Source organism: Hyla sarda, chromosome 13 (genome assembly GCF_029499605.1).
Source record: "Hyla sarda isolate aHylSar1 chromosome 13, aHylSar1.hap1, whole genome shotgun sequence".
NCBI lineage: Eukaryota > Metazoa > Chordata > Amphibia > Anura > Hylidae > Hyla > Hyla sarda.
In genome coordinates, this window is record NC_079201.1 from 22,517,742 (window position 1) to 22,533,049 (window position 15,308).

Sequence of the window (15,308 nt, forward strand, 5' to 3'; positions counted from 1 at the left end):
AGTTCGTGACGAATCAAATTTACTGTAAGTTCGCTCATCTCTAACTAATATAAAATAAATATATATATAAATACGGTATATAGTGTGTACATATATATATTTTTTTTTTTATAAATACACAGGTATATAAATATATATTATATAAATATACACAGAAAATCCAGTGTGTGTGAATGCACCCTCGGAGTATTTTCTGTAGCTGCTTTTGCTTTCTATTGACTTCAATGGGTGGGAAAATACGGCACGTGTGACTCTATTCTTAGGGTGTATTCACATGTACAGTATCCAGCGCATATTTGAGGCACAGGATTTGGAGCTGTATTCAGTCATTTAGTTTACATTGAAAGCTTCAGATCATGCACATCAAATCTGCACAGGATACCTTATGTGTGAATACACTAAACTTCTATAATCATCTTTCTCAGCCAAGTGTCAAGGAGGTGGAGCTAAGCTGCTTAAAGGGGTACTCAGTTTGAAACATCTCATCCCCATATCCAAAGCATAGGGGATAAGAGGTTAGATTGCGTGGGTCCGAGCCGATGGCGTCCAGAACACGGAAGCTTGTAGCTTCTGCGTACGTGACGTTGCGCCACGCCCCCTCCATTCTAGTCTTTGGGAGGGGGCGTTACTGCCTGCACTGCCAGTATTGGGGCAAGTAGTGGAGTTTGCTCCGTGCTCCGAATGACAGGAGCGCCGCACCGGAGATTGCGGGGGTCCCCAGAGGCAGGCCCCCGTGATCTAACAGCTTATCCCCTTTCCTTTGGATAGGGGATGTTTCCAGCGGAGTACCCCTTTAAGTGCTACAGCCTAGAAATCTCCTGACAAACGGAGCCCTGTAAATTGGAGGAGCAGGGAGGTAAGAGTAAGCAAGGAGGCATGCCAGGGTGTAGCACTTGAGCAACTTGGCTCCACCTCCTTGACACTTGCCTAAGATTAAAAAAATACAGAAACTTTTATAAGCTCGTGAACCCCCATTTGCTCCACGAAATGTACAGTTTTGTACACCCTAACAGCTATCCAATGGTGTCTACAGAACATTTCCCTCTGTTCCCTCAATAGGGGGTCATCCAGGAATAAAGAAAAAGAGCAAATTTTTCCCAAAAACAGCACCACACCTGTCCTCAGGTTGTGTGTGGTATTACAACTTGCATCCAATCACTTCAGTGGAACTGAGCTGCAATACCACACACAACCTGAGGACAGGAGTGGTGCTGTTTTTTTCTAATCCTGGAAAACAATGGCAAGTTCAGGTACAGGTCAAAATTATGGGTTAAAATGCAAGCACTAGCAGGGGCCAATAGCGCTGCAAGTTAGAGCCACTAAAACCTGCAGGTAATATAAACCAGTCGGACATATAGTAAGAATATTTCATCTTTATTGTACAATAAACTGCTTAAAAAATAGAGAAATGAATGAAGAAGAGGCTGGAGGCCACAGTCAAGGAGCGGATCATAAATAACTAGTAATTCCTAAAAGGACAGGAAATAAATAATTACAATGGGGTGAAATAGTGAATGATTTGCAAATAAATATACAAAAAGAAAAAAAAATACTATATACACACAATCTTTCCTAAACTTTAATCTATGGCATAAAAACATTAAAGGGGTACTCTGGTGGAAAACTTTTAGTTTTATTGTTAAATCATCTGGTGCCAGAAATTTAAACAGATTTGTATATTACTTCTATTAAAAAAAATCTTAATCCTTCCAGGACTTATTAGCTGCTGAATACTACGGAGGAAATTATTTTCTTTTTGGTACAAAAAGCTCTCTGCTGACATCATGACCACAGTGCTCTCTGCTGACATCTCTGTCCATTTTAGGAACTGTCCGGAGCAGCATATGTTTTCTATGGGGATTTTCTCCTACTCTGGACAGTTCTTAAAATGGACAGAGATGTCAGCAGAGAGCACTGTGTTCCAAAAAGAAAGAATTTCCTCTGTAGTATTCAGCAGCTAATAAGTACTGGAAGGATTAAGATTTTTTAATAGAAGTAATTTACAAATCTGTTTAACTTTCTGTCACCAGTAAGTTTTCCATTGGAGTACCCCTTTAAGAACAGTGTTTTCCGAGCAGTGTGCTGGGAGTTGTAGTTTTGCAACAGCTGGAGGCACCCTGGTGGGGAAACACTGATATATAAAGGATCATGTGCGGAACTAAGATTATGTAATAGATAAAGTGAAAATGTGTCCAAACCACCGAGGATTCATCCCCATAATAGGAGTAATGGTAGAGCGCTCCTGGCTGTGACCTCCACTTTAGACCTCATTGCGCATATTATTAGCAAATATTTTTTACATTTTTTCTTTTTTTTTTCTTTCTTCTTCCCATCTATCGAGTTGTGTTTTTGCACAGTGATTTGTAGATTTTATAGGTTACCATTTAGGGGTAGATCATTTTTATTACATTTTTTTTCCCAGAGTGCGATGAGACCTAAAAACCAGCAATTCTGGCCACTGGGTGTTATTTTTTTGGTTACAGTATTCACTTTTTTTTTTATCACCATTTCTGCAAGTGGCGATAAGTTTAGTGTCTTGGCGCAATTTTTTTTTATTTGAAAACTGAGACTTGGGGGTTGGTTTTCATTTTTAATACAAAAGGAATTTTTTTTTATAACCTTTTAGCTATTTAAGATTTTTTTATTTTTTTTTTAAAGGGGTACTCTGCTGCTCAGCGTTTGGAACAAAGCTGGAGCTTGTGACATAGCCCCGCCCCCTCAATGCGGGTGTATGGGAGGGGGTGTGACTGTTACAGGGGGCAGGGCTATGATGTCATGAGCTCCCGTCTCCCGAGTTCGGAACAGTTTGCTCCAAACGGTGGGCAGTAGAGTATCCCTTTAAAGAGGTACTCCCGTAGAAAACTTTTTTTTTTTTTTAAATCAACTGGTGCCAGAAAGTTACAGATTTGTAAATTACTTCTATTAAAAAAAATCTTCCAGTACTTTTTAGGGGCTGTATACTAAAGAGAAATCCAAACGAGAAATGCATTTCCTCTGATGTCATGACCACAGTGCTCTCTGCTGACCTCTGTTGTCCATTTTAGGAACTGTCCAGAGCAGCATATGCTTGCTATGGGGATTTTTTCCTGCTCTGGACAGTTCCTAAAATGGACAGCAGAGAGCACTGTGGTCATGACATCAGAGGAAATGAATTTCTTTTTTGGATTTCTCTTTAGTATACAGCCCCTAAAAGGTACTGGAAGGATTAAGATTTTTTAATAGAAGTAATTTACAAATCTGTTTAACTTTCTGGCACCAGTTGATTTAAAAAAAATGTTTTCTACGGAGTACCCCTTTAAATACAAATAAATTGCAGGGAGCTGTCTGAGCGGCAATCTACTACTACATATATGGCATGGCAGCCCCAGAAGCCTTCGGAAGGTTTTGGGCTTCCGGGACAACTCATCATCTCTCAGGGACTGTATTATGGGGTGAGACATTATCCCGACACAGCACCAGTCTTGATGTCGCTGACAGACTGTTACCAACCACGGCCGCTGACAGGAATGGAGCAGGCGCTGTGCTTTCCTGCCCACCAAGACGTACATATGTAATGGGTCGGGGGTCAGTGGGGATCACTTGGTCATACTGGAGAGCCAGCCCAGTTTGAAGAGGGATGAGGCCTGAGCGTCTTCATCTTGTGTTGCAAGTTGTCGGAACAAGGACCCCGGTCTAAAAGAGTTTTCTTCAGGTGGAGAGATGGTCATAGGTATCTGCATAAATGACATATTGTTAGGATACACAAGTTATCAGGGTACAGAAGGAATGGCTAAGACTAGAGTGGAGCGAACTTACAGTAAATTGGCTCGTAGAGAACCTCTCAGCTCGGCTGTTGATTACTTTAGTCTGCGTAACTACAGGGTGGGCCATTTATATGGATACACCTTAATAAAATGGGAATGGTTGGTGATATTAACTTCCTGTTTGTGGCACATTAGTATATGTGAGGGGGGGAAACTTTTCAAGATGGGTGGTGACCATGGCGGCCATTTTGAAGTCGGCCATTTTGAATCCAACTTTTGTTTTTTCGATAGAAAGAGGGTCATGTGACACATGAAACTTATTGGGAATGTCACAAGAAAAACAATGATGTGCTTGGTTTTAACGTAACTTTATTCTTTCATGAGTTATTTACAAGTTTCTGACCACTTATAAAATGTGTTCAATGTGCTGCCCATTGTGTTGGATTGTCAATGCAACCCTCTTCTCTATATACTGCTATATACTACTATATACACCACAGGAGAAATGCTAGCACAGGCTTCCAGTATCCGTATACACTGCTATATACACCGCAGGAGAAATGCTAGCACAGGCTTCTAGTATCCGTATATACTACTATATACACCGCAGGAGAAATGCTAGCACAGGCTTCCAGTATCCGTATACACTGCTATATACTACTATATACACCGCAGGAGAAATGCTAGCACAGGCTTCAGTATCCGTATACACTGCTATATACACCGCAGGAGAAATGCTAGCACAGGATTTCAGTATCCGTATACACTGCTATATACTACTATATACACCGCAGGAGAAATGCTAGCACAGGCTTCCAGTATCCGTATACACTGCTATATACTACTATATACACCGCAGGAGAAATGCTAGCACAGGCTTCAGTATCCGTATACACTGCTATATACTACTATATACACCACAGGAGAAATGCTAGCACAGGCTTCCAGTATCCGTATACACTGCTATATACTACTATATACACCGCAGGAGAAATGCTAGCACAGGCTTCCAGTATCCGTAGTTTCCGGTGCTGCAGAATGGGCAAAACTAAAATTGGAACAGGACCCTCAGTTTACGCAGAAGATTTTGTTCAGGGATGAGGCAAACTTAAATGTGAATGGTGAAGTTAAACAAAACCACCGCTATTGGTCTGACACTGACCCACATTGGATAGATCCCTCCAAGACTGTTGGGACACAAAAATTGAGGGTATGGTGTGGTATATGGGGTACAAAGATAGTGGGGCCCATTCTTCATCAATGGAAACCTCAAGGCCACTGGATATGTGAAATTGCTACATGATGATGTGTTTCCCTCTTTATGCACTGAAGCTGGCGCGTTCCCTGAGTTTTTCCAGCAAGATGGTGCACCACCACATTTGGGTGTCAGGTCCGAGCATTCCTAGATGAACAGTTTCCTGGAAAGTGGATTGGTCGTCGTGGGCCAGTTAAATGGCCCCCAAGGTCTCCTGATCTGACCCCCTTAGACTTTTATCTTTGGGGTCATCTGAAGGCAATTGTCTATGCTGTGAAGATACGAGATGTGCAGCACCTGAAACTACGGATACTGGAATCCTGTGCTAGCATTTCTCCTGCGGTGTATATAGTAGTATATAGCAGTGTAGACGGATACTGGAAGCCTGTGCTAGCATTTCTCCTGCGGTGTTGCTATCAGTGTGTGAAGAGTGGGAGAAGAGGGTTGCATTGACAATCCAACACAATGGGCAGCACATTGAACACATTTTATAAGTCGTCAGAAACTTGTAAATAACTCATGAAAGAATAAAGTTACGTTAAAACCAAGCACATCATTGTTTTTCTTGTGAAATTCCCAATAAGTTTCATGTGTCACATGACCCTCTTCCTATTGAAAAAAACAAAAGGTGGATTTAAAATGGCCGACTTCAAAATGGCCGCCATGGTCACCACCCATCTTGAAAAGTTTCCCCACTCACATATACTAATGTGCCACAAACAGGAAGTTAATATCACCAACCATTCCCATTTTATTAAGGTGTATCCATATAAATTGCCCACCCTGTAGTTCAGCTTTCCAAGGGCTCCAGTTGCCTGGAAAAGGTGGATACAGACCTAGGAGAGCCAAGACTGTCATCCTGGACTTTTCCAGGCAACCAGAGCCCTTGGAAAGCTGAACTAATTTATACAGACTAAAGTAATCAACAGCCGAGCTGTGAGGTTCTCTACGAGCCAATTTACTGTAAGTTCGCTCAACTCTATTCAGGAGCAACGATCAATTTTGAAGGGATCTCTAAAAAATAAATGCTGGAATCTGATTGGCCGCTATGGGCACCAAGTCCTCCCCATAAGCACACACCACAAAATCTCATGCAACTGTGAAATTCTGGGTTCAAACCACGTTTTTGCAGTTCCCATATACATTTTCAACTTGAAAACCGTACGGAACCGTATTGAAAACCGTATGCATTGACTCTCCATTGTAAACCATATGCCAAAAGATGCATCAGGTTGTGTCCGTTATGCATCCTGTACGGTTTTGTCAGGTTTTTTTCCCCCGTACCCAAAACTGTAGCCTACCACAGTTTTTGGTCCGGGTGAAAAACTGTATTGAAACGTATACTTTTTTTTGTTTTATTTTTAATATAGGAGTCAATGGGAACCGCACAGAACTGTATGTGCGTACAGTTCCATCCGGTTTTCACCATACGGTTTTTGACTTTGCACAGTTTATTTTTTCTTGGAATGTCAATCAAAAAAGTGAAACTTTATTCATAATGAAATGAAAAGTTAAAAACTTAAGTGTTTTTTTTTTTTCCTCTTAAAAATGGATGCAACCGGACATCATTTTTCAAACTGTATAAGGATTAAAATTTGTACACACGTTTTGATACAGTTTAGTCCGATTTTGAGGAATCAGTTTTTTATTTATTTTTAACCAAAAACCTGATACGGGAACTGTATTGCAAAAACGTGGTGTGAACCCTTTATACCCAGAATTTGTACAGCACCAAATAGCCTAGATCCTGCTCGTTATTTGGAGCAATAATTAATCCAGCTCTGATTAGTAAACACCCCCCCCCCCCCCCCCCACCACCACCACCACCACCATCTCCTCCTGTTCATGTATATGTAGACCAGTGTTTCCCAACCAGGGTGCCTCCAGCTGTTGCAAAACTACAACTCCCAGCATGCCCGGACAGCCAAAGGCTTTTTAGTTGTAGTTTTCCAACAGCTGGAGGCACCCTGGTTGGGAAACATTGATGTAAAGATAGTTTGCTGTCTGTGTTAAAGGGGTACTCCCCTGTAACAGATTTGTAAATTACTTCTATTTAAAAATCTTAATCCAGTACTTATCAGCTGCTGAGGAATTGCTTTTCTTTTTGAATTTCCTTTCTGCCTGACCACAGTGCTCTCTGCTGACACCTCTGTCCATTTTAGGAACTGTCCAGAGCAGGAGAGGTTTTCTATGGAGATTTGCTCCAAACTCTGGAAAGTTCCTGACACGGACATAGGTGTCAGCAGAGAGCACTGTGGTCAGACATTTTAGGAACTGTCCAGAGTAGGAGCAAATCCCCATAGCAAACCTATCGTTCTCTGGACAGTTCCTGACATGGACAGAGGTGTCAGCAGAGAGCACTGTGGACAGACAGGAAGGAAATTCAAAAAGAAAAGAACTTCCTCTGTAATATACAGCAGCTGATAAGCACTGGAAGGATTAAGATTTTTAATTAGAAGTAATTTACAAAACTGTTTAACTTTCTGGCACCAGTTGATTTAAAAAAACAACAACATTTTTTTCCAGTGGAGTACCCCTTTAAAACAACACTACCATCGCCAACAAAGTGCATTCAGATAAATGGGATTCACTGCAAACACATCAAAAGCAAACCATTCTGCAGCTTACGTATCTCCGACACCCGACCACGCGGTGAGTGTTTCTAGAGCAGGATATGGCTCACTAACAGCTAGAAGTCAATTTACAGGAATTAAAAACACGACGGTGACATAAAACAGCTTGTCAGCGAGCAATAGTGGTAACGGATTGTTGGCGTTGTTATACTACCCCTGGGGAGACGAGCGTCTAATGCGGAAATAAAGAGTGGCGTAAACAGTGTATATATGTATAGAGACAGGAAATAAAGGGTGGCGTGAACAGTGTATATATGTATAGAGACAGGAAATAAAGAATGGCATAAACATTGTATATATGTATAGAGACAGGAAATAAAGGGTGGCATAAACAGTGTATATATATATATATATATACAGAGACAGGAAATAAAGGGTGGCATAAACAGTGTATATATGTATAGAGACAGGAAATAAAGGGTGACGTAAACAGTGTATATATGTACAGAGACAGGAAATAAAGGGTGGCGTGAACAGTGTATATATGTATAGAGGCAAGAAATAAAGAGTGGTGTAAACAGTGTATATATGTATAGAGACAGGAAACAAAGAGTGGCGTGAACAGTGTATATATGTATAGAGACATACACTGCGATGCAAAGTACAGGCAGTTACCTTAGAATAATGGTCTCCAACCTGTGGCTCTCCAGCTGCTGCCAAACTACAACTCCCAGTATGCCACCGCTGTTACATATTTTAGGATCTGCATTATAGACGCAATGCCTGACCTGAATTCAGAGCATCATGCAGATATATGGTGCGTTTGGGTTGTTAGATCTGCATTTTTTAAACTGTACGAGGTCAAATGTATTAAAACGGTTATATTATCCCTATTGGCTTTTAAGAGGGTGTGTATGATATGGTCATGTTATGTATCTGGCCTTAGCAAAACATTTTCATATAATGTAGATATCATTATATGTATTATTTGTAATATATACTGTTTAAAAAAAATAAAGGGAACACTTAAACAACACAATGTAACTCCAAGTCAATGACACTTCTGTGAAATCCCACTGTCCACTCAGGAAGCAACACTGATTGACAATCAATTTCACATGGAACAGACAACAGGTGGAAATTATAGGCAATTAGAAAGACACCCCCAATAAAGGAGTGGTTCTGCAGGTGGTGACCACAGACCACTTCTCAGTTCCTATGCTTCCTGGCTGATGTTTTGGTCACTTTTGAATGCTGGCACTGCTTTCACTCTAGTGGTAGCATGAGATGGAGTCTACAACCCACACAAGTGGCTCAGGTAGTGCAGCTCATCCAGGATGGCACATCAATGCGAGCTGTGGCAAGAAGGTTTGCTGTGTCTGTCAGCGTAGTGTCCAGAGCATGGAGGCGCTACCAGGAGACAGGCCAGTACATCAGGAGACGTGTAGGACGCTGTAGGAGGGCAACAACCCAGCAGCAGGACTGCTACCTCCGCATTTGTGCAAGGAGGAGCACTGCCAGAGCCCTGCAAAATGACCTCCAGCAGGCCATGTGCATGTGTCCACTCAAACAGTCAGAAACAGACTCCATGAGGGTGGTATGAGGGCCCTACGTCCACAGGTTGGGGTTGTGCTTACAGCCCAACACCGTGCAGGACGTTTGGCATTTGCCAGAGAACACCAAGATTGGCAAATCTGCCACTTGTGCCTTGTGATCTTCACAGATGAAAGCAGGTTCACACTGAGCACATGTGACAGACGTGACAGTCTGTAGACGCCGTGGAGAACGTTCTGCTGCCTGCAACATCTTCCAGCATGACCAGTTTGGCAGTGGGTCAGTAATGGTGTGGGGTGGTATTTCTTTGGGGGGCCGCACAGCCCTCCATGTGCTTGCCAGAGGTAGCCTGACTGCCATTAGGTACAGAGATGAGATCCTCAGACCCCTTGTGAGACCATATGCTGGTGCAGTTGGCCCTGGGTTCCTCCTAATACAAGACAATGCTAGACCTCATGTGGCTGGAGTGTGTCAGCAGTTCCTGCAAGAGGAAGGCATTGATGCTATGGACTGGCCGCCCGTTCCCCAGACCTGAATCCGATTGAGCACATCTGGGACGTCTCGCTCCATCCACAGACTGTCCAGGAGTTGTCAGATGCTTTAGTCCAGGTCTGGGAGGACATTCCTCAGGAGACCATCCTCCACCTCATCAGGAGCATGCCCAGGCGTTGTGGGGAGGTCATACGGGCACGTGGAGGCCACACACACTACTGAGCCTCATTGTGACTTGTTTTAAAGACATTACATAAAGTTGGATCAGCCTGTAGTGTGGTTTTCCATTGTGATTTTGAGTGCGACTCCATATCCAGACCTCCATGGGTTGATATATTTGATTTCCATTGATAAGTTTTATGTGATTTTGATGTCAGCGCATTCAACTATGTAAATAAGAAAGTATTTCATACGATTAGTTCATCTTAGTGTTCCCTTTATATTTTTGAGCAGTGGGCCACAGACGCAGCTGCCCAGCTAAATAATATAAGAAGAAATCTGGCAGTGCCGCTCCTGCCAAACTCTTGGAATGTAGATCATTTCAGTTTGGGTCGGGAATTACCCCAAAGAAAAGAAGAAAGCAGAGTTAATTTAAGAAAAAAAAAAAAAAAAAAAAAAAAAAAAAAAAAAAAGCTCCAATAGCCACAATATGCTGGAGCTAGAGATGAGCGAACTTACAGTAAATTCGATTCATCACGTACTTCTCGGCTCGGCAGTTTATGACTTTTCCAGCATAAATTAGTTCAGCTTTCAGGTGCTCCGGTGGGCTGGAAAAAGGTGGATACAGTCCTAGGAAAGAGTCTTCTAGGACTGTATCCACCTTTTCCAGCCCACAGGAGCACCTGAAAGCTGAACTAATTTATGCAGGAAAAGTCATCAACTGCCGAGCCGAAAAGTTTGTGACGAATCGAATTTACTGTAAGTTCGCTCATCTCTAGCTGGAGCAATAACAAATCATTTTTACTAAGTTTATGCGGCGAGGGACAGACAATGATAACTTAGTACAGATAGCAAATTTATACCGGGTACGTTCAAAGGGAAAATATTGGACTTAAAGTCTTTAGCTGAAGCCTTAGTGATCATAAAACCCCTCCATTCATGTCTATGGGAGGGGGCGTGACTGTAGTCACGCCCCCTCCCATTGACATGAATGGAGGGGGTGTGGAGTGATGTCACTAGGGTGTGTGGCTGTGACGTCACATCCCCGACCCGGAGGCAGTGCCCGGCACAGAATGCTGGGGGCTGCACCAAGATCGTGGGGGTCCCCAGTGGCAGGACCCCTACGTTCATACATCTAATCTCCTCATCCTTTGGATAGGGGATAATATGTATAAGGCCAGAATACCCATTTAAAATTCCTCTACCAAAAAAGGAGAAAAGGAGAAGCAGTAGCAGTAGAGATATGAAATTAGACCTGGAGTAATGGCAGAAAAAGTGCCAAAAGCAACACCAATCTCTATAACTAACTGTAGGGAAGAGGGTGCCTGATCCAGAAATACTGCTGGGTCTTTAATATTCTGATATATTGATCGCTATATCTATACGTATATGCCTTTGCTAAAATGCTATTTGCTATTGCTAAATATTGCAGAAGAACTTTGCTTTCCTTATTTCAAGACATTTCAGCTGCTCTTTGCCCGTAATCAAGACTAGAACCTTGAGATGTAGACTATGGATACAAGAAGTCTAAACATTGGGCTTTGTGGAAAGATGGAGAAATCTCAAGCTAGAAGGCTTGCAAAATAAAGACTTATGCTATGCCACACTCAAATGACTAATCAGTATATAGAATGATGCATAGTTTTACCCTTCAACCCATATACGTCAGAATGCTATATGTTCGTGACTTCGAATAGAGGCCTTGAGACGACTCCATGCGGGAGTAGAAAGACTAAACATCTGACGAACGGAGAACTTTTGCCAAGAAATTAATGGACACTAGATATGCTAATATATACGGACACCGTATTTGAACAACCAATCAAACTGTAACATATTAATTGTGATGTCATAACTAACCCTCCCTAAACCTCCTTCTTAGCACAATGTAAAAACCAACAGTTTTTCCTGAATTAAAAGAGAACTCCCTGGCATACCGAGCAGGGGAACTCATACCAACCTGGCCTGGTGTGAATTTTCTTACGTCGACACTCGGCAAAAATAGTACAGCGGTAGTCAGTCAAAGATTAAGGCCGCACATTAACCAAATCCTTAACAATGCCACCATGTCATCAGCATAAAGCCCGACTGTGTCCACTCTGTCCGCAATGGCAATCCCAGTGATCAGGGAAGAAGAACAGATCCTAATAGCTAATGGTTCAATCGCCAGCGTGAACAGAGAAGGAGACAGCAGGCATCCCTGTCTACTGCCCCTATGGAAGGGTTTCCCAACCAGGATGCCTCCAGCTGTTGCAAAACTACAAGTCCCAGCATGCCCGGACAGCCGTTGGCTGTCCGGGCATTCTGGGAGTTGTAGTTTTGCAACAGCTGGAGGCACCCTGGTTGGGAAACACTGCCATAGGGAGAGATATGGTAGAAAAGAGAAGATTGTTCACTAGAACCCTAGCAGTTGGAGCCGCATATAAAATATACATATGCACTGGCAAAACCAAGGACCAAAAGACATTTGCAGCAGCAGACAAAAAGGCCTGCAACAGAGACTAATGTCTTACTTGTGTCCAAGGACAGAGGCCAGTCATGGAGCCTCTGCCATTTTTACCTGCATCACTGTAGCAGCGGTGGAAGGTACTGCAGTGTTGCCTCATTCACTTGAATGGGACAGCTTGTAGTACTCTGCGTTACCACTACTAATGGTATGATGATACACGTACTGTATTAGAGGGGTTCTCCACCATAAGGCGATTTTAGTACGTACCTGGCAGACAGTAATGGACATGCTCAGGAAGGATCTGCGCTTGTCTTGGGGCAAAATGGCTATGTTGTTACCATAACACTGTGGCTAGCTTTTTGTGAACTGGTATTTCCTGTTTGAGTTTTCTTTTTTGCCTACAAATCCCACAATTCCATTTTCCTCCCTCCCACACATCAGCCACCCCACCCATTGAAACAAAAATGAGCTGCATCCGTTCAAAAGACCTGTGGTTTTCGATCAGGGTGCCTACAGCTGTTGCATTAGTTGCAGATTGATCTCTCTCCCACCAAGCGATTGCTCCACCCATTGAAGCAGACAGGCTCCCTGTCATCAGCTGACTAGTGAGGTAAGGTCTCGGCCGCATTGCAACCTGGGAAAAATCTGAGACAACAGTCATTTTGTATGCTGGTAAAAATAAATATTGGGGTGAAAATCACAGAAGAATTATGAGAAAACTGTCACACACAGGTACAGACACTATATTATGATCTACACCAACTTTACAGCCCCTGTAGCATAGTCAAATGAAAAAAAATTCCTGGAATACCCCTTTAAATTAGACAACATGAAAGAGGGTGTAACACTTGCACAAGGGCTGCAGCCCCTTCATACAGCTGATTGACGGAATGCTCGGAGTTGGACCCCTAAAGATCTTACATTGATGGCCTATCTGGAATATACGCCAGGAGTTTTATAAGGCTGGATAACCATTCCAAGATTTCATAAATCACTATAAATTTGGTGTAAAAAAACAATTGTTTTAGTGCGGCATCATGGAAGTCTGAGCAGAAAACAGCTACTCACCTGCATTTTCACTTCCTCCACAGTCCTTGACTTCCGTGAGCTAGACATACTAAGAGGAAGCAGCCCAAATCTAGAATAAGAGAAAGGAAAACAAAATGACGACAGATGGCACTGTCTTGATCATAGGCAGATGATCTTTGTTACAGCACTAGATAAATTCTTACACCCACATTAAAAGGGGAAACCTTTTTTTATTAAATAAACTGGGGCCAGAAAGTTAAACAGATTTGTAATTTACTTCTAAAAAAAAAAAAAAAAAATCTTAATCCTTCCAGTACTTAGCTGCTGTTATGATCGTCAGGAAGTTTTTTTTTTTTTTTAATTTCCTTTCTGCCTAACCACAGTGCTCTCCGCTGACACCTCTGCCCATTTTAGGAACTGTCCAGAGCAGGAGAAGTTTTCTATGGGGATTTGCTCCTACTCTGGAAAGTTCCTGACATGGACAGAGGTGTCAGCAGAGAGCACTGTGGGCAGACTGAAAGGAAATTCAAAAAGAAAAAAGAACTTCCTGTGGATCATACAGCAGCTGATAAGTAGTGGAAGGATTAAGATTTTTTTTTTATAGAAGTAATTTACAAATCTGTAACTTTCTGGCACCAGTTGATAAAAAAAAAAAAAAAATTAAAATAAAAAAAGTTTTCCAGTGGAGTACCCCTTTAAAGGCTTTAAGTCCTGGCCTGCCTGCAGGTTTTATTGAACAGAGCTAACAGCTTTGAGTTTACATGGTCTGATTAAAGGAGTACTCTGGCGAAAATTTACTTATCCCTTATCCACAGGATAGGAGATAAGTTAATTTTAGCTGGAGATGGAGGCTTGAGGTTGTAATATGGTCTATGTTTAGATCAGTAGGTGTTGCAAAACTATAACTCCCAGCATGCCCGGACAGCCAACGGTCCAAAATGGGAGGTCCCCATAGCTGGAACATGCACATAGCAATTTAGAGGAAGTATGCAGATGCTTCTCAATGCCGAAGAGGTAAGACCCCCACTAATCAGCCAGCATATCTAATGTGAAAACCCCATTAAATGATACAGCTAAGCAAACATTTTAGATAGGTGTCGGCTGAATGGATCTTCCAATGCACTCCTTAACAGTGTTTCCCAACCAGTGTGCCTCCAGCTGTTGCAAAACTACAACTCCTATAGGTTTACAGAAGAGAGGAAAAAAGTTTGTGTGATATAGGCAATTTTTTAAGGCAGTGTTTCCCAACCAGGGTGCCTCCATCTGTTGCAAAACTACAACTCCCAGCAGGCCCGGACAGCCGAAGGCTGTCCGGGCATGCTGGGAGTTGTAGTTTTGCAACAGCTGGAGGCACATTGGTTGGGAAACACTGCCCTAACCTCTGCTGTCAGCATTTGGGAGACTTTCATCTAATATGTGTGATTAAGACTGGGAATGCCTCAAATCTAATGTGATACAGCTAGAATCCATATGATTATAACACAATCCAATGGAGGTAGATACCGTATCTGGCTGGAAGCCAATGGCAGCACATTGTGCGTCTCCTGGACCCCCATCGTGGAGCTTCTGCTGGGGAACTGGTGTTCAGTTCCTGTGAGTAACCCAAATAGAACCTAAAAGAAAAAGAACCAATAAAGAACTATGGTCAGTACGTAGACGACATCTCCATTATGTAATTTAGGTTTGCATCTTGACCATAATCCAAAACCAGTTCCAGTCAATGCTGGATGAAAGGAACATTACTCTAATACAGTGTTTCCCAGCCAGGGTGCCTCCTGCTGTTACAAAACTACAACTCCCAGCATGCCCGGACAGCTGGAGGCACCCTGGCTGGCAAACACTGCTCTAATGCAATATATGGCAGCACTTACCGAGGTCCTCTGTGCCAGGCGGTTCAAGTTTACATTCAAGTGCGGGGTGAAGACGTCCAGATCAAATGGATCAATGCAGCTCTCCAGCTGATCCGCCACCTGCTGAATCCTATTAATGAGAATCAAAGACATAGTGTAAGGACTTCTCCTGTACACACCCAGGAATCCTATGACAACACTCCA

At 42.6% G+C, this 15,308-nt stretch overlaps 1 protein-coding gene across 4 annotated transcripts in view; it reads right to left on the minus strand.

Moving 5' to 3' along the window:
- Positions 1–1,372: 1,372 nt before the first annotated feature.
- COG1 (component of oligomeric golgi complex 1) overlaps positions 1,373–15,308 on the minus strand; it is a 32,631-nt gene continuing 18,695 nt past the window's right edge. For 2 of the 4 annotated variants that reach the window (XM_056550680.1, XM_056550678.1), the window contains exons 11-14: positions 15,126–15,234; positions 14,758–14,867; positions 13,294–13,363; positions 3,214–3,713 (exon numbers count right to left, since the gene is read on the minus strand). In XM_056550680.1, the coding sequence (XP_056406655.1) occupies positions 3,576–3,713; positions 13,294–13,363; positions 14,758–14,867; positions 15,126–15,234 (427 nt within the window). In that variant the 3' untranslated portion in view covers positions 3,214–3,575. Of the gene's footprint in view, positions 1,470–3,213; positions 3,714–13,293; positions 13,364–14,757; positions 14,868–15,125; positions 15,235–15,308 lie in introns of those variants that run through there. The other 2 variants (XM_056550679.1, XM_056550681.1) reach the window with 2 other exon arrangements.